Genomic DNA, 22,276 nt, shown 5'->3' on the forward strand with positions numbered 1-22,276 from the left:
AAAATTAAGTTTTTAAAACTTCATTTTAATAAAATTTCTTGAGAGTTTGTCCAAAAATTTCAGATGACCCCTCCCAAAATGATCCGGTAGATTCGCCACTGTCCATGGGCAAGATTTAGAGCCTTTCTAAGTTTAACAAAACAAATCAGGAAGGTGGCTTACTAATAAATATGTGGGCCATAGTGTTCATTCATTGAAATACAAAAGTGTGCATTGCAGCTTTAGTTTGGGAGGAGGCAAGAAAATTCGTCCTGGGTGCAGTAATTTCGTAGGGAGGTCATGGTAGTCATAAATGCATAAACGATGATTTTGCAAATTGCATTATTTCCAAGAATTAATTTTAAACTGATTATTATTATAAGAAGCAAGTTGAAATTTTTTGAGTTTATAAACGTAAAATTGCTAAATAAATAAAGATAACTACCAGTTTTTTCCCCTTGGAAGCATTGGATCTTGAACTATTTTGATCATTGTCTTTTAAATTGTTCGACTTGGCAGGATTTTCACAAAGTTTATTGAGACTGTCCTCATTTTTAGACACGTCGTGTATGTCAGAAAAATTATTGGCACTGCAGTTCGCATTCAAATTTTGTCCCCTTTCTTTAAGCGAACCTTCAGTTTTTTTTCGCTGTTTTGTTTTATCAGCCATTACAACATTACATAATGTTACAAACAAATATAATAATTAAGTATAAGATTTATTTAAAGGGATCAAGACGAAACACCGTGTACGATAGCAAAGTTGTTTAAACTTGTTTTTAGTTACGGTTTCAGTTTAAAATAATGTTGACATCCATAAATGCGACTAAAAGTAGATAAAGAACGCTTAATAACTATTTCGTTGTCTCTTTATAATGATTACTCATTTCTTTATTTCAAAAAAGAATGATAATTCTATTGCTAATGTGTTACGATAGCCCTTGTGTTAAGCCTAGATAAGATAACAATTAGTCAAATTAGATTAAAAGATATGTTTGCTGCTGCTGTCATGATTACTTAACATTGATTCATTTGTTTACCAATTTTGCAGTATATTTGAGAGGCATTTGAGTTTTCTATTTATCTGTGGAGTACTTTCAGGTTGAGTTTGGCATCAATGATAAGTTATTCATCAAAACAAAAAAATAACAAAATTGAAGGCGAGTGAGGGCCGAGGCTTGTTGTGTGTGTGAAAGTCATGATTAAATAGTAAACAAAGTAAGACTGTTTTTCGTTTCTCATGCCTGTCAGTTTAAAAATTCGTTTATTTTCTTATATTACATGGCTATTAACTTGAAGTTTGGATAGCAAAAATCGTTTATCGTTATTTGATTAATGGTTTAATTAACTTGCTTGGTTGGAAATTATTCTAACATTTATTGAGAAAACAACTTGTTGGTGTGATTCTGTAATGTTCTTCCACGCTTTGCCTCTGTAAAAAGAATCAAATCCCTTATTTTTATAACATTAAAATAAAAAGCTTTAAAATTGTAACCTTGCTTAGTATTTTGTTTATGCTAGAAAGCATCTTTCCTCCACATTATTCTGTACAATGAGGGATTATTAAAATCCCCTTGCTCTTTTCTGTAAATTCCTAAATTATTCTTTTTTCCCATTAATGTGATATCATTATCATCAATATTTTCTGAGCATTATTTCAGTTATGTAGTCCCATTCCGCCCATGTTTATTGTAATTTCTAAGTGATTGGTATACTCATTGCATTGGTGGAAAAAATGTGTAATAGGTACCCTATCTTTTCTCTCGCTAAATTTCTAGTCTTAAATGTTTTTGTAATGCTTTGTACAAAGGAGTTAATTTTGTCACAGAGAAACTTATTTTTTGTGTTAAAAAAAATAATAAAAGAAAGTTAATATCAAGAATTTAAAACACGATCAAGGCGAAAAAAGTTATTGTGTTTATTTTTCATTTATGTTTAAAGTATTGACCAAAAATGAAAAAATAATTTTGAATATCACTTATGAGTGAATTTCTCAAGAACTTTTACATTTTGCTGTCATTTATGTGATTTTTTAATGATGCTTAATTTTCTTGAAAACTAAATTTGAAATATATTTTTTTACCTTATAGTTTGTGCTTAATGTTGATAATTGTTAAAATGAATACCATGAGGTTTGTTGAGTTAAATTATGATTTGAAGCAAGTAATTAAAAAAAAAAAAACAAATTGATTAAAAACAGAAAAATTAAATGAAGAAGAAAAAAAAATTTGTATTTTCAGAACATGATGCTCTAAAAATCAAACATGTTGTGTTGACAATCATTAACAAAGCATCTCTTTCTATGGCAGACACAAACTTTGGGGCAGTCGAGAGAGGGTAACTGCCCCCCCCTCCCCCAAAGTTTGAGTAGTTTACGAAGTTTTATATTTGTAGGCGTGGTTTTTGTTGTCTAATACAATTTCAATGGTGTACTAACCTTTGTGTACTAACCCTTCCAAAAAATTTGAAATTACTGTTCTGCTGTGTGTGTAATATATTTCAGCACTTAAGAATGAAATATTTTTGCAGTATCTTGTAGTTATTTTACTGTTATTCTCTCATTCATTTTGTGGGTATCGTCCTTTTAAATTCTTTTCAGAACCAATCTCATCCCCCTTGTCCCTGCTCAACAAGCTTATTTAACTTATGATAGAATTTTTCCAACATTTGATTTGATTGAAAAAGGAGTTTTGGGAAGATTCATGACCTGCAGGATGGTTGAGAGGAAAGCAGGATTCGTCCTGCCAACAGCAGAATGCCTAATCACTTATTAAAACAATTTTATCTTTCAAGCATTTCATTTTGTTTATTTTTAATCAAAGCATATAAATAAAACTGAATAATCAAATCTTTTGCTTTTCAGCTAATGCTTTGAAAAATGAATAACCACGACTCTCCAGATCAGATTGAATATATTCGAACAGAAGTGGAGTTCAAAAGTTTAAACAATGAAGAAATCCAACAGTTGAATTCATCATTAAAAATATGCTGTATACCTCTCCCAAGAAAATTATATTTGTTTGCAAAGTATATATCTCCAACACTCATATTGCTGTTCAGTTTTGCAGCAGACATTTTCAGTGGAATCGCTGTTGCGGTTAGACATTACAATGATAATCACATATGGTGGTTCAGTTTGACTTTGGTATTCATATGTGCTCCTGCTGTAATGTTTGTTGCTCATGCCATTTTACAAACTATCACAAATCCAGAATTCAGTGTTGCTAAAAAGTTGCTTTGGATTGTTCTGTACATATGTACAGGAGCTGGTTTACTGCTGTGGCCTTTGTGGAGGTATAAAAAGTTTTCTTTTTTTTTTTTTTAAGTTATCCAATTTATTTGTATTCATACATATTTTTAATACCAATCAAGTCTCATATAGTGATCAATCTCAATGTAATGCTATTGATGACCCAGACAGTCATTCTGTTTGATGTGAATTAGGTCCTATTTAATTTCAGTCTGAAATATGTATATAACATTGCATTAACCTTTGATTTTATTTCTTAGATTTTTATTTATAGGATTCAATAAACAAAATGGAATTGGAAAGGGTTCAAAGGCGGGCTACAAGGCTAATAAGTGGACTTTCCCACTTAGATTATGATTCCAGGCTTAGAAGGCTAAAAATGTACAGTCTTGAGCAAAGAAGAGACCGAGGGGACATGATTCAGCTGTTTAAATTTATTAAAACGAAAGATGTTACGGGGCTAAAGTTTAGCACTGAAAACAGGACAAGGGGTCATTGTTTTAAGCTATTTAAATCTCAGGCTAACATGGATATTAGGAAAAATTATTATTTTAGCAGGGTAGTGGAACCTTGGAACAGCTTACCGGAAGAGGTGGTAATGAGCAAAGGAGTAGACAGTTTTAAGAGGGCCATTGATCTTCACTGGGGATTGTAAATTGACTAGGACCAGTCTAGCTGGGCCCAGAGCCTGTTGCTGGTCGTCACTTTTGTATTTGTATAAATTTAATTCTTTCTCAATAATGCACTTTTTGTCAAAAAGTATTCTGATGTCATTAATTTAAGTTTTTTCCTAAAATACAGGGTTGGGTTTTGGACTGTCCAAAACCGGTTTAGGACAGGACAGGTGGTTTTTACCGTCCAAAAGTGTCTAAAACTGTCCAAAAGTGTCTGAAACTGTCTTAAACTGTCCAAAACTATGCTAAAGCTAAAGGGGTGTAACCTAATCAATTTGTATTTACTACAGTATTTGTAATGCATAAATATAAATATTAATGAGGTTTAATTAATGAGTATTTGATAATACTTTTCTCCAAAATGTTTATTTAAAAAATATTTTACTTAAAATAAAATGCCAATAACTCTATTACATAAAAACTTCCTTTTGTAACAGTTGGTAGAGCCATGAAAGGAAATTCACATTGCTAACAAGACATCTAATTTCAGTTACATTTATAACTCAAAGGAATGTTATTAAATGTACAATATTTTTTTAAATGCTTCATTTGTTTTAATGGTTTTTGCAAATAAATTTTGTGTGATGTTTTAATGAAAATTATTTTTTAAATCATAGATTAAAGAACAAGAAATTAATGATTAAACACAACTTATATTTTAAAAGTTGTGTTCTTTTTTTAGTTCATATTTTTAATATAACACATTCTGTATTTACAAAAAATTGTCATTTATTGCATTTAAGTCAATTATTGCACTATACTTTGAACACTTTCTTTCAGCACATGCATAAATGTCCAAAAATTTGGTTTATGGAAACAAAAAACTCAGGCATACAAATTGAAACATTTAATGACGAATTTAATTTTTATGTAAGTAGATTAAAATCTGCTGTATATATAAGCTATATATACAGCAGATTTATGCTTAAATGTTCATATTAAATAAATATATTAAGTAGTCAACAAAAAAAAAAAAAAAAAAACATAATTTTGACACATTTTGTTCTGTTTTTGATATTTTCTCACAAAATATGGTTTTTAAAAAAAATAGTTTTGGACACTTTTGGAAACAAGGGTTTTGAACTGGATAGTAAAAACCTCACCAACCCCGCTTTCATTTGCACACATGCACAAGCATAAGTAAATTTGGTTACCATTATCAAAAAATAATAATACTAATAATAACAATAAATAAATAATTAAATAAACTCATGCATGCAAATTTAAATTAAGAATTCAACTTCTATAACTAGATTAAAATCAGCGGCATAAATCACTAGTATGTTCACATTGAATAAATGTTCAATATAAAACTTTACTTTGATGCATTTTATTCTGTTTTTTGTTTTTTCTCAAAAATACAATTTCTCTAAAAATATAGTTTTGGACACTTTCGGACAGTTTTGGACACAAGGGTTTTGGACAGGATGGTAAAAACCAGGGTTTTTACCGTGGTTTTTACCATAGTGTCCAAAACCTTGCCAACCCTGCTAAAATATGTAATCAAAGCCCTTGATTTTCTTAACTTTTGCATTTGGTTGACAATTTCAGCATTTTATAAATCATTGCTGATTTCATACCAAGTTGAAATATGTTTGTTATTCACGTGTTTTATTTTCCTTTACAAAACAATTCTATCAGCTCTAGATATTTTTTCCCCCCCTTAGAGTGGTGCAAATCACACATTATGTTAACATTGAAATGTATGTTTTTTTTAAATGTTTTTCATGCTTAGGTTTTTTTTTTTTTTGCACTTTGTTATTTCAAATGCATTTTTTACTTCCTTTTACAAAAAAGGAAATATTGTATTTGCAAAAAAATTTTCACTCAAAAATAGACCTTAATTTCCATTTTACTCACCTCTGAATGAATATTGAGTTTTTTTTACGACTCGACCACAGGTGGATAAGTGCCTAAGAACGTATAGACATGCGAAATATCCATAATGACTATTCCCGGGTTAATTACAAGGAATTTTCTCGTGAAGTCTGTATGTGCGTATGTATGTCGCATAACTCAAGAACGGTAAGTCCTAGAAAGTTTAAATTTGATACATAGACCCCTAGTGGGGTCTAGTTGTGCACCTCCCCTTTTGGTTGCATTCGGGTGTTTTTAAAGGGATCTTTTGCCCCTTTTTAGTGGGGAAATCATTGTTAATTTTGATGTAAACTCAAATTGTGTTATAATTTGGCAGAACTTGGCAATATATCGCCAGTCTTGGCACCAACTTAGCATTTTTTTAAAAATAATCTGTTTCAATTTGACCACTGTTGGTGATATTTAGAGAGTAAACGACTGAATCACATTAAAATTGCCTGTAATGGGGGAAATGACATTAATGTGGAGTAAAAGGAAGTCATGTGATGCATACATCAGCTCGTTTTTCTTCAGATGCATGCTTTTGCTTGAAAACATTAATATTTTTTTATACAGTAAAGATACCAAGTAGTCCAGTAGTTTTCCTCAAAGAAAGCTCATAAAGGAGTCGAATAATAGAGCCATCAAAAATATTAATTAATGTACATTAGATAAAAAGGCTTCTCTTTAACCTTATTCAAGTGCTGTATTAGTATTAAAATTGAATTAATTCTCTCTATCTCAAAAAAAAAGGCTGTTAAATGCTGTTTTAAATTCATATTCCATGTAATTTGTACCACCTTTAATTAAAAAAATTTAAAGTTACAGGAGGAATAAGTTTAATTGCAGGGGTCAGAGCTGTCCTATTTTTCCTTACTTTTTCAAAATCGTACTGAAATGTATTAATATTTTGAACTTTGCCCCAAAAATCCTAAAATTTTCATTATTTTGCTCTGTATATTTGCAGAAAAAGAGAAAGTTTCACTGAAATTATTTCAAACATTTTGTACTAGTCCTGTTCTCTTATTGTTTACATCTCTTTATTCAGATTAAAGCACCTAAGCAACTTCAAATGACAAAAAAAAAAACATTGTGCCTTGGCATACTAAGTATGAGAAAAATAGTTAAAAAACATTACCGTATTTTCTGGTATATTATCCGTGGATTATCTGTTTAAAAAGTGTAAAATTGATGAGGTGCGGATTATATGCTGCCACGGATTATCTGTGCATTTTTTTTCTCAACACCAATGCATTGAACCTCAATATTTCCAGCAGGATTCGCCATTACAGATCGTGAACCCTGCCTGTATGTTGGTTATTTTACATAGCTTGAATGTTTCTTCTTAGCTCTCGTAAACCCTGCCTGTATGTTGGTTATTTTACATAGCTTGAATGTTCTTAGCGATCGTTAACCCTACCTGTATGTTGGTTATTTTACTTACCTTGAATGTTCTTACGCGATTAATGCTACGTAAAATAAACAACATACAGTAAAAAAAAGTCTTCTGCACAAGATTAGACCGTTTGCTCCTTTCTTGACTCTTTGTCTTCAAGTAATTAGCGTACTATAATGACAATTTCGAGAAGAAATCTTTATTTTTTAGATTATTTTGTTTTTTAATATTGAATATACCTCAAAAGTTATTACTTCTTCACGTTTTTAGCTTAGTTGCTAAAATTGTATGGTACATCAAAACTTCATTTTTTTGCATCGTATTATCCATGGATTATACAAAGTTTTTTTTTCTTCAGGCTGATTTTAGGACCTGCGCCGCCGCAGATAATATACAGGAAAGTACAGTAATAACTGGGTCATTCCATATAAAATCAACAAATGGGCCGTGCCGCACCATTTTTGATTTTGATGAAATTTGGTTGGTAATATGTACCAACATCATGTACTCCAAAACAGCTTGTTTTATTTCTTGAAAAAAAAATTTCTCTGAGATATAGCCCTTTCTTTGTTCCACGGATGCGTAAAATTTGCCTTTTTTGACCTTTCTTCTGGGAGCTGTAGTGGATTTATTTATATTAGTCGAAAGATCAAATACGGCTTATTGTAAAGCTAAAAAAATGAACTTTTGTTTGTGCATAGTTAAAAACTATTCAAGTTAAACCTAACTAAAAAAATTTCAAAGTCGAAACGTGGTTAAAAAACTGCTATTTTGGGAATGAAAATAACAACAAAAGACTTTCAGTAACAGGCTAATTTTTTTTTCTGTTGCACTTAGGTATACATACTAGAAGCAGAAGAAAAATTAAGCTACTACTGATAGTCCTTCATTATGAAAAAATTGCTTAATCTTGAGAAAAAATGAAAAATGTACTTTTTCACCTTCCAAAAAAGCCTGGTAGGTAAGGGAATAAAAATCTAAAAATGCTATAGCAAGAAGCCGTCACATTGCCCTTTAAAACAAAACAAAAACTGTCTTGTTATTCCAAGGCGTAGAGGAGATATAAGCGTTTCAAAACTGAAACATTTAGGGTTTTTTTTTTGTTTTTTTTTTTGCACAAGTTGGAATATTATGAGCGTTAAATGAATCTCTTTGTGAAATTTGTTTATTTAAAAAAAAATTGCCCTCAGCTTGCAGACGACATTTTCCAATAAACTGCTACAGTAAAAAACTATAGAATTAGACACAAAACATAATTAAAATAAATCAAATAACCACTTGATGAAATTTTACATTGCTAAGTTTTTACATTGTCCTTTAAAACAAAACAGAAACTATCCTTTTATTTCTTGGTGAAAAGCAGATATAAGCTTTTAAGATAATACAAAACGACCTTCTGCGTGCTATTTGATACAATGTTTAAAAAAAATAAAAAAACATGCTAGTTACCAAATGAAACACATTTGAGGTAAATTTAACTGAAATATAGTGAAATAAAATTCTGTACAATAAATGACGTTCAGGTTTAAGTAAATATTCCTACACAATATAATTTTACACAAAAATTGCTTTCAGTTTTTACTTCGTGTTTACAGTTTTGTGTCTGGCGTTTTACTGGAATGTTTTTGTTGACAGTAACAACCTTGAATTCTTCTAACAGAGATGGCAAACGGACATGAAGAATCCCGAGGCTGACAGGAACAAAACTGCAAAGTTCTTGTTTGTGAGACAGGAATTGCAAGTTGGAACCTTGCCTGCAATTGATGTTTAGCGTCTTCAATATTTTGCTTTGGACAAAATACAAATTCAATATTTTTGATATTTTTTGAGCAGTACTCAAACATATCAAGCGGATTTTTGATTTGGTTTTCTAATGTTCTTTGAAGACCAGCTTTTCTTCACAATCCTTTTAACAGCCCCACCAATACCGTCACATGGTCCCTTTCCATGGCATGTGGCGAAAAAATGCCACTCAGCTTTCATTCCAAAATCCTGCTGGTGGTAACACAAGTTTATGAAATTTTTCTTGTTCTTGTGCTGGGCAGCTGACCCATCAGAAAAATAAATTATTCTCTTCAGATCAGGAAAGTATGCCTTTAAATTTTCAATTACTAATTTCTGGAAAGCGTGAAAAGCTACAGTACTATGTTCTAATGAGTCACTAATTACGCAAAAACAACGGTTTTTCAACTCTTCATTTTCTTTTAAGTATAACATAAAGGGATGAACTGTTGTTTGGTTGCTTGACCAATGATATGCTTGTACTTCCTCTTGTATAATGAAAGAAAAATTTTCAGAAAAGTCCCCCATTAATATATGCATTCTTTCTCTTGCAGATCTTTCTTCTTTAAGTTCATGAATTCTGTTTGTTATTTGCTATGAAATGATGAACTTTAAGTTTTTCTAACGTTTCATGTAACTTCTCCAAATATTCTGCAAAAGGAAGAAGACTGGTTGACAGCCTTTTCAAAATCTTTCTATCCTTTTTCAAGTATTTCCCGCAGCTTATCAGTTTCTGCACATTCACTACACTTTGCAAGAATACAAGAATCTTTATCAGTGTTGCAGACCATACAAGTGAGGAGATACTTGTAGTCCATGTCTGATTTCAAGGCCGAGAGCATTAGTTTTACGTTCTGGTGGATGATGCATACCATACAGAATGAGATCCAGATGCTCCGGCTAGAATATAGAATTTAGGTCTCAGATCTGCAAATTTTGAAAACCCTATCTTTGCAAGAGGATATTTTTCTTTGAAAGCTCTATAAAGTTCTTTAAGGTTGCATAAAATTAACCTTTTTTGGACATTAACTTTTTCTCCGTCATGTTTTCTGACTGATATGCAGTCTTTTTGTCCGGACAGAATTCTACTGTTCTCCTCATTTTCGTAAAATTGATGTACAGTTTTGATTGAGTCTTCATCAAGCTTATTCCTGGCTTTATTCTTTTGAATTTCTGGCAGAATACCGTCTTTTTGTACTAAATATTTGGATTGTCGAGCAAGGTACTGACTGACGTTAAATTCCCTCTGGATTTTATCAATGCTCCAACTACTAGGAACTAAACTTAAAATATTTACTTTTTCTTGTGTAGAAAATGCAACTTTCATTTTTTCTTTTAGCTTGTGAATTAGTTGTTCATACTCATTAGCTAAATTACAATGCAAGTTTTGTGAGAAATTCTCATTGCCAGCAGAAATGTTCAAATCAAAGGCTTTACTTAGTTTTTCAGTTGCAGATTTAGCTATTTTACTAACTTCCTTCTTTAAAATTGAATCCCTTTCTTCAACTGAACGCTTCTGTGCATTTACTGGAGAAATGTTAAGGGCTATGCAAGCTTTGTTTACTTCTTTGACGAGAGCAGGTTTCTGTTCAAAAGTGCCTAAGCACTCATTTTCAATGTCACTATCTGTGTCTCGTTTAGAGGTTCTAATTTTCTCCAAACATCTTGAACATAACGCTTTCCCTGGAATTAATTTCAGATTAGAATTGCACATTGAAAGTTCAATTGATATTTGTCTTAGGGATTTTTAATAGGTTTTGAGTGAATATTGTAGGGTTCGGAGCAAGATTTTCCATAAATATAAAAGCATCTGTTCAAAAACTTTTCCCTATGAAAAGTAAAAAACATTCTCTATATCACTGCATCCTGTTCTGATTGAAAATAATTTTATATCTTCATCTGCGAATTCAAGAACTAAATGTAATTCTGAATGTTTAGGGTAATGTAATTCATGACATATCTCTTTTGTAAAGATTCCAATAGAACAAGAGTCCTCCATCATACAACTTAACCTTTGTAACAAAGGTTTCGTTATAAGAGCGCTGCATTGTCAATTCAAATAAAAGACTTGAGAGAAAAAGCAGAAGCTAAGTTGTTTATGAGAAACTTACATTATCTGGAAATTTAATTCTATGTCGTTTGGAAAACTAATTCGTTATTTGCATTGCCACATTGGTAATTATCGTTGACTAAAATCCAAAATTGAAAAAAAATGTTTACACTTACAATAAAACCATTTGTGCTATAAATACCAAATAGAACATAATTTTAAGTGGTTATTAGATTTAATTTAAATCGGTTTTGTGACTAATTATATCGAAAAATTAACAAATTTTACAAAGCAGATTCATTTAATACTCATAATATTCCAACTTGTGCAAAAAAAAAAAAAAAAGAAAAGAAAACCCCCAAATGTTTCAGTTTTTAAACGCTTATATCTCCTCTACGCCTTGGAATAACAAGACAGTTTTTATTTTGTTTTAAAGGGCAATGTGACGGCTTCTTGCTATAGCATTTTTAGATTTTTATCCCCTTACCTACCGGGCTTTTTTGGAGGGTGAAAAAGTATATTTTTCATTTTTTCTCAAGTTTAAGCAATTTTTTCATAATGAAGGACTATCAGTAGTAGCTTAATTTTTCCTCTGCTTCTAGTATGTATACCTAAGTGCAACAGAAAAAAAAATTAGCCTGTTACTGAAAGTCCTTCGTTGTTATTTTCATGCCCAAAGTAACCAAAACAGCAGTTTTTTAACCACGTTTTGACCTTGAAATTTATCTAGTTAGGTTTAATTTAAATAGTCTTTTATTATGCACAAACAAAAGTTCATTCTTTTAGCTTTACAATAAGCTGTATTTGATATTTCGACTATAATAAATAAATCCACTACAGCTCCCAGGAGAAAGGTCAAAAAAAGCAAATTTTACGCATCCGCAGAGCAAAGAAAGGGCTATATCTCAGGAAAATTTTTTTTTCAAGAAATAAAACAAACTGTTTTGGAGTACATGATGTTAGTACATATTACCGACCAAATTTCATCAAAATCTGAAATGGTGCGGCACGGATGTTTCTGAAAATTTGTTGATTTTATATGGAATGACTCAACTATGTCTTTAGATCTCTCATAAATTACAAAGTTTGAAAAAAAATTAGAAAAAGTGCTTAAATTCAAAATTTTTATGAAAATACAAATATTTAAAGTTTAGTTTTTTTGCACTTATTAGTTTGAGCATTCTTAAAATTTACCAAAATTTGATTTTTTTTTTGGCATTAATAACATTTTTTCTTTCACATTAAAGTTTTACATTTCTGCTATAAATGTGTTCTATGCAGCTCATCTCTAGTAAAGCAATTATATTTCATTACATTAACAACCCAGAACCCACCAGGAGGAGGTGGCTGCACTCTCTAACCCACCCTGCCCTTCTGATCTCTCCAGCCAAGAAAGATTTTTTTTTAAAAATATGTATGGTATTATTTATGTATGTACAATATATTTTCAGTTGCAAGTAATATATGATTTTAAACAACTTTCTATGTTTGGATTAAGGTTTGATGTTGGATTAATAACTCAGCTTAAGCATTAATGATCACAATTTGAAAAGTTTCTTATAATCCGTCTCTTGTCTTTTCCCAAACACTACTCTACCAATTCATTAACCAACTTTAAAATTTTTTAACAGTCTGAGTGTGACACAGAGATGTTTTTCGGAATTACCGAAAAAAAGCTTTAACTTCCTTTAAAAAATAAGCTTTTATTAGTTTTAAAAAAATTCAATTAGAAGAAATCAAAGTTTAAAAAAATTACTTAAACAACAACCAAAAGCATTTAATTGATATTATCAGCAGAAATAGAAACAGGAAAATGTGATCCTGACCTCGCTGTTAGAAATCCAGAATCTTTTAATCATTGACGTTGGTAAATGTGTGCTACTCGAGTCCTGTGATTGTGTATTTTTCAAAAACTGAACTCCTAATCAGATGAAGATATGTGAATGCTACAGATTAAAAAGTTATAATTCAGCATGGTTTGGTACAAAATTAAAATTTTTGCATGACGCACGGACCTACTGATAAAGTAGACTCGGGGAATGCCGCCTGACTTTTTTTAGGGAAAAAACCCCGGAATAGCTTTTTTTTTTTAAAGGTGGGGGGGGGGGGGGGAGGGGTTAATCAATCTGGGCTAATGAGGGGAGAGAGTCAGTCTGTAACAAAGTTGATAAAAACAAAGTATCCTCAAAGTAGTGGTATTTGTTTCTGTTGATATTCGATCTTTAAATTCCCAAAATTTTGTAAAAATTGTCCCAATTTTTTTAAATCCTTACTCCGATCCCTGTTAATTGGCATTACATGAAGGGGCATTTTGTTAGATCTGTTGTATTGTATTTATTATTTGTTCTTGTAAATTCGCAGCTTTGAAATAAGTTTTCCAAGATAAAACAAGTGGTTGCTATACTGAGATCTGACTACCTGTATTCAACTGAAATTAGATTTTTTTACGTTAATTAAACAATAAGAGTGATAATAATAATATTCTATTTATGTTCCAAAAATATTGTTTATTGGCTGAATTTAATTTGCAACAATCGGATTATTTGGAAATATCTGGGGGGAAAACCCTTGGTGTTTTATCAACATACAATATTTTACTTATATTGTTTGTTTATGTTTGTTGGAAAGAGTCAGTGTTTTTTTTTTTATTTTTTTAGTTATGTTAAAAAGCTCATTTATGCTGTACGAGCTTTTACAGATGAAGAGAATAGCATGATTCACCTAGAAAAATTCCACAGCACTGGAGCAGTTGCAGACAATATGCATAAAATGCTCAAAGCTTTTCTCCAGTCAGCACCTCAGTTACTGTTACAAATGTATATTTTACTGTCTACAAAGCCTGAAGAACAAGACACGGAAACAGGTAAAAAAGGGCATTAATATGAATTATGAAAATAAAAACTTTAAAGTAAGATGTTTTGTTTTAAGGCTGTTTGTCTACTGTATAGTAAAAGAAATACTGCAAAGTATGAAAAAAGCAGAGTTTACAAAAAATTGCAGCCATTAATTTTGGGGTTGAAAGAAACACTTTGTCCAAAGCAAAAGACCACGAACCTCACCTTGATTACCAAAATCACCATTATTTCCAAATTCAAATCAAAAACATAACTTATCATAATAAAAGTAAAAAAATTGCTCAGACTTAAAAAAAAAAAAAAAAAAAATTACAAAATTGACCTACAGTGAAAACTATAAGTTTAAATAAACAGGAAATGCAGTTTTGTGAACAGTTTAAAAGTTGTAGTCCTTATTCAGTATTTTCGATTAGTTTTAGCTGTAATCAGTTTGGTTGTAATTTCCAGTGAAGCTGATTTAAAAATACAAAAGCAACATTACAGGGTGCAGCAAAAAAAAAAAGGTACTTGGACAAATTTCTCGCTACCTAAAATAGTTAACGAACTTCCTTTTAATTGGTGTTTTTATGTTTCTTTATCTACCACTTCAATAATAAAATATTTTTAAATATATTTTTTAGTTTGTACTTTGATTAATGTGTTTTTGATAATGTCAAGCAAAAGGTCTGCTGTTTTAGAGTTGTTTCAGCAAGGGAAATGACAGTGGGAAATTGTTCTTTTGCTTAATGTACCGTGACAAACAATATCTGATACAAATTGCCGCTTCAAAGAGCTTGGCTATGACAGTAAACATCCAGGAAATGGGCGAAAATGCAATTTAAGCACTTCAAGGGATTGTAAGGCCCGTGAAAAGAGAGTCTAGAGTAATTCGAGGGTTTTTTCATGAGATAGGTTGCTTATGACTTGGGAATTAGTAATAGATCGATGGGGCAAATAGCAAAAACAGAGCTTGGACTGAACCCTTACAAGTTGCGAAAAGTTCAACATTTCACTGAAAAAAACAAACTCGTACAGCTCTGAAGATGCTGAAAACTTTTGAGACAGATCGCAAGTCAGCGCTGGGAGAGATTCCTTCGCACTGAAAAGAAGCTCTTTATGGTTCAACAAGTTCGTAACTCCCAAAATGATAGAATCTGGTTTGTGGACACTCCAAGCACCTCAGGAATTGTTGAATATCGCCAACATCCAAAATCAGTCATGGTCTGAGGTGGAATTTGTGCAAGCGGCAAAAAACCTTTGGTTTTTGTGGAAGAGGGCATTAAAATCAATAAAAAAGTGGACCAGAGGGACTTTCTTAAAGCTGTTGTCCTTCCGCAGGCCCAAAAGCATTTAGAAAATGCAAATAGGAGGTCTTAACAATACTCTGCACCAGCTTACGAGGCCAAAAAACTACAAGAAGGTTGCAAGATGAATTTTCCAGACATGATATCATCTCAAGAATGGCCACCCTACTCGCCAGATCTCAATCCCATAGATTACAGTGTATGGTCCGTTTTGGAGTCCAGAGCTTGCACTAAATCGCACAAAACCTTCCCTCCTTCTCTCAAATTGCAGTTATGTTTTGGGGGGGGGGGGAGGTATCATAGCTTGTTGAAATAAAATAAATACAATGTGTTGAGTTCAAACCCAAATATATAAACACTTGGTTCAAAAAATATATTTAGAGCAAAATTTAAATTTGCTGTCCTCAAGTGGGAAGAAATACAGTCAATTTGCGATAAATCGAAGTCTAGTAACTCAAATACCGTGAAATTCATTACAAAAAATGATGTTTAAAGTTAGGGGGTAGACTTATACGTGGGTCAGAATTTCCGAAAATTTTTACCGATTTTTTTCTTGGAAAAAAACACTCAAAAATGTGGTTATTTTCCCAATTTTGGTCCATCCCTTTTAAGCAGATGCTAAAGAAGTAAATACTTAAACATTCTGCTGTGATTTTACATGGTCTGACTGGGAAATAAAGCATAAATAATTACCGTAAACGATAGACTACGCAAAAAGTGCGGGGATCGCCATATTCGGGTTTAACATAAAAATATTTTAACATAAAAATGTTCATTGCATTTCATTTTCCTCCATTTTCTAACATTTAAATTTAAAATTAGCGGTAAAATGCTCCCATTTTTTCAAAAAATAGAGACTTGACTTATAGGCGGATTTTCGATTTTTCTCCTAAAAGTAGGGGTCGACTTATACACGAAATCGACTTATACGAGAGTATATACAATATTACTATAACTCGAAGTTTTTATCAAGTCCCGACTCCTTTGTCTTTTCCATTCTAATTATTCTCAATATTTTGAAGTTAACTTCCTTTAACTTGAAGTTTTTTCAAAGATAACTTGAAATGTATTTCGAAAGAAGGAAAAAAATAAAGAAAGAAACAAATAACAATGAGAGAAAAGTTAATTCACCTTCACTTGTAATTCCAGCACAATAGAACTCTAAAGCAAGAAGAACACCTGTTAAGCCAATGTGCGATAAAGGAGTTACACGTGCGGAAATAAGTTAGCTAAAACCTGAACATGCGGTAAGTCGAACTTCCGATAAGTTGAAGTTTTTCGTCGGTGCCTTTAGATTTGAGTTATCGCGAATTGACTGTATTTATGTTTATAGTGCCAATCTTGTGTTTTGGTCTGAGCATTAGCTTGTTCTTCCAGTACAAAGAATCAGTATGCTTTGTGTTTCTGTTCAATGAAGTTGGATTATTTCGTGCGCATAGTTTTTTTATTTAGTTTCTAACTTTTTGCTTTAGATATATAAATAGCAATTTGTTTTATTAAAATGCTATGGAAAACCAAATTCCATACCTTGTGGTTGGAAGAAGACAGAAATAGATGCAACCTGGGGAGGATGTGAAGATTGATCTCGGCCTTGAGACAAAGAAAGAATAACTGCTGGTGGGGCTAGAAACAAGAATCTCAACTCATTTCATTTTCTGTGTTTATGCTTTAGAGTAACGAAAATTGTAATACATACGCATCTTGTCATGTTAAATGTTAACACGCAATAAAACATATTTCCTTTTACTGTGTATGCCTAAATGCGACAAATATTCGACAGTGCCTGCAGAAAAGAGTGAATTTAAAGCAATTTTTTCTCTTTGTACATTATCTTTCCAACATTGATAATCAAGGATTTTCACAGGTACTGTCTCAAGCTGATGTGGCGAGACGTAAGAGGTTGACAAGTAGCTTGAAAAATCAAGCTGTATTTTAAATTCCATGTTCTTCGTCTTCTTTTGAAAACAAATTGGTTATGATGAAGCTATTTAAAGCGTTTGCCAATTCACTCTAAGATAAAATTTTGACAGCGGAGGTTTTCTTAGTTTTAGTTGCCGTAAAAAACAATTATTCATTTGCATCTTTAAATGATTTATCTTTAATTTACAGGGATATTTTTGATGATTCTGAGATAGCAAAAAGTATCAAATTATCTGATAAAATTAAAGCGCGTACATAATAAATTTTGGACTTTCACCCTACTTTAAATCCATCCTTATCGAGGATATTTCTTCATTATTCTTTGTAATTCACTTTGATGAAACAACAGCAAGGCAAGTAAAGAAGCAGTTGGATACATATTTATCCTACTGGTATATATTTCTACTTCATAATGTGTCACTGTGTTGAAGAATAAAAGATTGAATACATTCTATTGCAGTTTAAAAAAAAAAAAAAAAAACTTAATATTTGTTGTTCTAAAAATGTCCTAAATTTTTACAAAATTGTGTCCTTAAATTTTTGAAATTACAACTCCTACCCCTGTGTTTATTATATTTTTTAAAATTCATAATTTTTATTTTTATATAAAGTATGTAAAAAAATGTTTGTCCAGATTTTTTTGCCGTGCCCTGTATTTATCAACATTAAATGATTTTATGATCCATTTTGAATTACATACACACATAATTATTTTTCACTGAAAATGAGGGAATAATTGATAAAAATAAGTAGCAATTAATTATGGAAAATACTGATTTCGGTATTTTTTTGCTAAAAATGTAAAATTTCAAAGTTGCTGTGCTCCCCCTAAAATTATTTGGAAAATGAAAATATTTGGTTTACAGAGTTTTTAAGGGGGGTAATAGAAAATTTTTAGATTAAAGACAAAGAAATTTGTTTCTAAAAGGGTTAATACTTTGTTTTCTTTAAATGTTGCAATTAGGAATTTTTATCTTTGTATAAAAAGTGGAGATTTTGCATATAACAGATATATTTTTCTTAAAAAAAAAGTTTAATCAACATATGTCAGTTTAATAAATATGCTGCTTGATTTATCTGCTATATTAGGGAATTACTGCATTACATTTTTATTTTGCATAAAATGTTTCTTTTTTTTTTCTGTAAAGTTTCTCTTAGTTTTCTTTTGCAGTGAATACCACCTAATATATACAGGGTGTTAATAAATTGTTGCACTGATAAATAAAGACACTTTATTAAAAGAAAATACTGTATAAGATTTTTACATAATTCTATCAACAAGGTTTTTCTCCATTAATACAATATTAGCCAGAGGCATGCAGGTAGCTTTAACATTGGAAACCAGTGGCGCCGACTCCATGGGGCCTGAGGGGGCCCGAGCCCCCTCAAAAATATTTTTGAGGGGGCAGAGCCCCCCCAATAAATCAAGAAAAGTATTAGTTATATTAAGTTTTCTAAACTCATAAATTTATCTTTTATTTCCCTTGTTTGAAGATAGTTTACCTTGTAAAATACATTCAGTAATGAATTAAAACAAATAATTATTGCGGTAGTAAGCAGATTTACTGAAAACGAGTATTGTGAATAATGATGGTGTTATAGTGCTGCAAGCACACTTAGAATTTGTCTCAGTGCGCGAACTTACGGGTCAAATCTGTTGCCGGTGGGCAGCGCTGCGGCGAGCTCATCTAAATGTTGATGATCTGTTTGATTTGTATATTAAATGGGAGGCGTGATAGTTTCGAATACTTTTGGGGATGGTGTTCAAAAAAAAAAAAAAAAATCTTCACAAAATGATGATCCTTCGCTTCCTCGGAATCGACGTATACCAAAGAAGTATGAAAACAACGAAGTCAGCTCACCGCATGCTTTCAAAATCCCAAAGGAGTACTACAAGGAACTATACAATGAGGTTTGAAAAATTGTACAATCTTGCATTTTTGGGCGGTTTACATCAATTGGACTCACACAGATCATTGCAGTTGAACAAGAGTGCTTGCTTTTATTAAACACAGGAGAAACAAATTTTGAAAAATCAACTGAGTTTTCAAAAATAACCTAGACATTGAGAGATTGCGTTTACACTTAAATATGTTAGCCGGTATAACTAATGAAAAAACCAACTGCTCTTTAAAAAAAACATACATAAATTAAATTACCTTTTTACGAAAATACTGTGCGTGTTTGTATTTATTTTTTCCCTTTTTCAAAGCCAAAAAATATGTGTCAGGGTTGTCGAGTTTTGGAGTTATAATGTTGATTATATGACTTTAAAATGCTTAAAAAAAATTTAAAACTCACTATCTCTCATCTCAAATTTAGAAAATTTCCCCCGGTTTACCCCTCCTCCCATTGTTTTAAAAAACGGCGTTTCTGGGAGTGCCCTTCCATTCAAGTCAAGTGTCCTTCCTACCTTATAATATCAATGCCTAGCTACGGCACTGCACGGCTCCCCGTAAAATAGAACAAAAAATCTCTTACTAAGACAAGTGATGTGATTTAAAAGTTGAATCAGAAAATTTGTAAACCAATTTTTAGATTCTTTTGCTTCGAAAACGTCGTGTCACATACTGTTTGTTAAAATTATACACACCAGAAAATATGGCATTTTCAAGGTACAAAAATTTGACCTTTATTTGGGGTGGGGGGACCTCTGATGTTTTACGTAATCCCCTAACCGTCCGATTATGTCCGGCCCGCCCAATAATTTTTGCAAGTCGGCGCCCCTGTTGGAAACTGAAGATGGCATCTATGAAACAAAGAAAAAAAAAAAAAAAAAAACTCTCAGGAGCAACCTAAGAAAAGTTTTAAGGATCAATCCCCCAAAACCTTTGTTTTCAATGCACATTGCCAATCCTAATATGAGTTTAAATCCAGATAAGGACTGTCATAACCAAACTTCCACTTTCTGGAAGGTAAATTCTGGCTGCGCTAGTGCCTGGTGCAAAATTGAAAATCGTCTAATCTTCTCAAAATCATGAAAAGTTCACATGTAGAATAGATAGTAAAAGTGTATTAACGTTGTTGGGGGGGGGGGGGGGAATTGTGACAAAGTTGTTTTTTTTAAATTAGGTTTAAGTGTGAAGTAGTTTGTTTTCTAAATTTTCTTCATCAGTGCAAGACTATAAACACCCTGTAATGTATGTTGTACTTATTTTATACATGATTTAATGTTTACATTATTGAAATTGTTGAATTTTCCAAGTGATCAGCTCTAAACGCTAATTTAAGAAATTTTCTTGTACCAAATACCTTCACTCTTAAAATTGTTTTTCTTTTTTTCAGTGGTTGCAGAAATTATTTCTATAATTTTCTCTCTGAATGCTTTGACCATTGTAGTTGTTCATTTTGAGGTAAACAGTAAACATCACCCAAGTCGATCAATGACAGCTGAGCAGAATCCAGAAATGGGTGATTTATGTTGCGTAATTGTGGAGTATTTTTGGTGGCTGTTTTCAATTTCAGCTAGAGTCCTTGCTCTAGCTTTCTTTGCATCAGTATTTAAATTCTGGGTATTTCTTTTTTGTGCTATACATGCTGGAACTGTATCTACTTGTCTCATATTTAATCATCCAAATTATAGTTTGAATAACATTGTAATAGCTATTTTTATGGGCTTTGTTTATCTCTTTTGCTTTGTGGAATACAAAGTAGATTTTGGAATGTTAGGTAGAGTTGTAGGCCTTTATTCCTTATATTATGCTTTTACATTTTGCCAAAATGTGTGTATGGTTTTCTCTGCATATTTCTTAGCAGATGATGATTTTCTGTATCGCCTACCAATCACAATCGCACACTTTGTATTTTTCTTTTTTGGTATAGGTTTCATGTTATTTTACTTAGGGCTTTTAAGACCTTTTTATCTGTACCTCCTGAACAAAAAAATGCCTAATGCAGCATAACTAGTAAATTGTGTGATAAAATGTTGTGCCAATTTTATTTTATTTATTGATTTTAAATTTTTCAACTTGAAACATTTTTTTTTACCTCATGAATCATGCATTCCATATTTTTAATGATAGTTCTTGATAAGTTTTATCAAAATGGATTTTATTTTCTACATTTGTGTTGATATATATTCATGTTCAACATTCATTTTTATGTTTAGTTTGAAATTTATTTGTTTTTGTTTTGTTACCTGTTTTATTTTCATTGTGAAAAGTGTATATTGCTCAGTATAGCATTACTTTTGTAAATCAACTATGTAAAACAACATTTCATGAGAAAACAAAATGTGTATGTGTGTATGCTCATAATACTTTTTTCATTCTTTTAGCTAATATTTTACTTTTGGACTGTAGACCCACGTGATCCCAGCAAATAACTGATGTGTAAATATGCTTATTAATAAATCAAATTCCATACTAGCTAGCACATCAGCAAGGAAGCAAAATTTTGAAATCGTAGAACAATGATAAATTTTCTGTATCATACTCATCTGTCAATTATACAATATAAATAAGACAAATTCTGAGTGGTATTGAAGGATCAGGATAGATCTACAGTGCCTAATTGTGATATACCATTTAGTCTGTTAGATATAAGAGTGTTTACAATGTGGATTTGTTTGAAGCATAGATTTGTATCAATTAATGCTATATTTTATTTTTATTTTATGTAAATAATTTAGCATTTCTTCAGGGGACCCACTTCCGTAAGAGAAACTGCACTCCCCCCTAAAAGAAAAAAATGCTCCTTAAAACATCCCCTAAAAATTTCCATGGCACAGTCTGCACCATGCCCTTTCTCCCCCAATTGATGCAAAACTTGCTTTGTTGCAAAAGATAAACAGTAAAAATACATTGTATATTTATACAGAAAAGAGGAAAAAGTTTGATGCAATATACAAAGACATACACATAAGTATGTAGCACTTGTTAATTGTTTTGTGTCATCTATTATAAGTACATCTTTTACGAGAAAAGCTCCCGGCGTCAAGTTTGACCGAGGCCTTCGAGATAGTAAGGCCGTCCAACTAGCAAATGATGTCATCGTTCGTCGATCCACAATGATATTGGGAAGTGAGCACTTCGATTAGTATTTTGGTTTAATTAAACTATTTGGTTTATTTATTATTGTCTTCTATTATTTTAGTAGCATTAAAAGTTCTACTTTTTCATTTGAAAACATAAAAAGGAACCGATAATCATACACTAAAAAATACACTGAGCTTAATTCATAGTATTTTACATAAAAACATTTATAAGTCTTACAAAGTATTCAAATAACT

At 31.5% G+C, this 22,276-nt stretch overlaps 1 protein-coding gene across 1 annotated transcript; it reads left to right on the forward strand.

The window, feature by feature from the left end:
- Window positions 1-1,080: 1,080 nt before the first annotated feature.
- LOC129222598 (XK-related protein 6-like) lies at window positions 1,081-22,047 on the forward strand. The gene is made up of 4 exons (XM_054857112.1): window positions 1,081-1,197; window positions 2,843-3,273; window positions 13,646-13,851; window positions 20,332-22,047. Exons 2-4 carry the CDS (start codon window positions 2,858-2,860, stop codon window positions 20,946-20,948), a joined length of 1,239 nt encoding a protein of 412 aa, XP_054713087.1. The 5' UTR covers window positions 1,081-1,197; window positions 2,843-2,857; the 3' UTR covers window positions 20,949-22,047.
- Window positions 22,048-22,276: the final 229 nt, after the last annotated feature.

This window comes from Uloborus diversus, chromosome 5 (assembly GCF_026930045.1).
Source record: "Uloborus diversus isolate 005 chromosome 5, Udiv.v.3.1, whole genome shotgun sequence".
Classification (NCBI taxonomy): Eukaryota; Metazoa; Arthropoda; class Arachnida; order Araneae; family Uloboridae; genus Uloborus; species Uloborus diversus.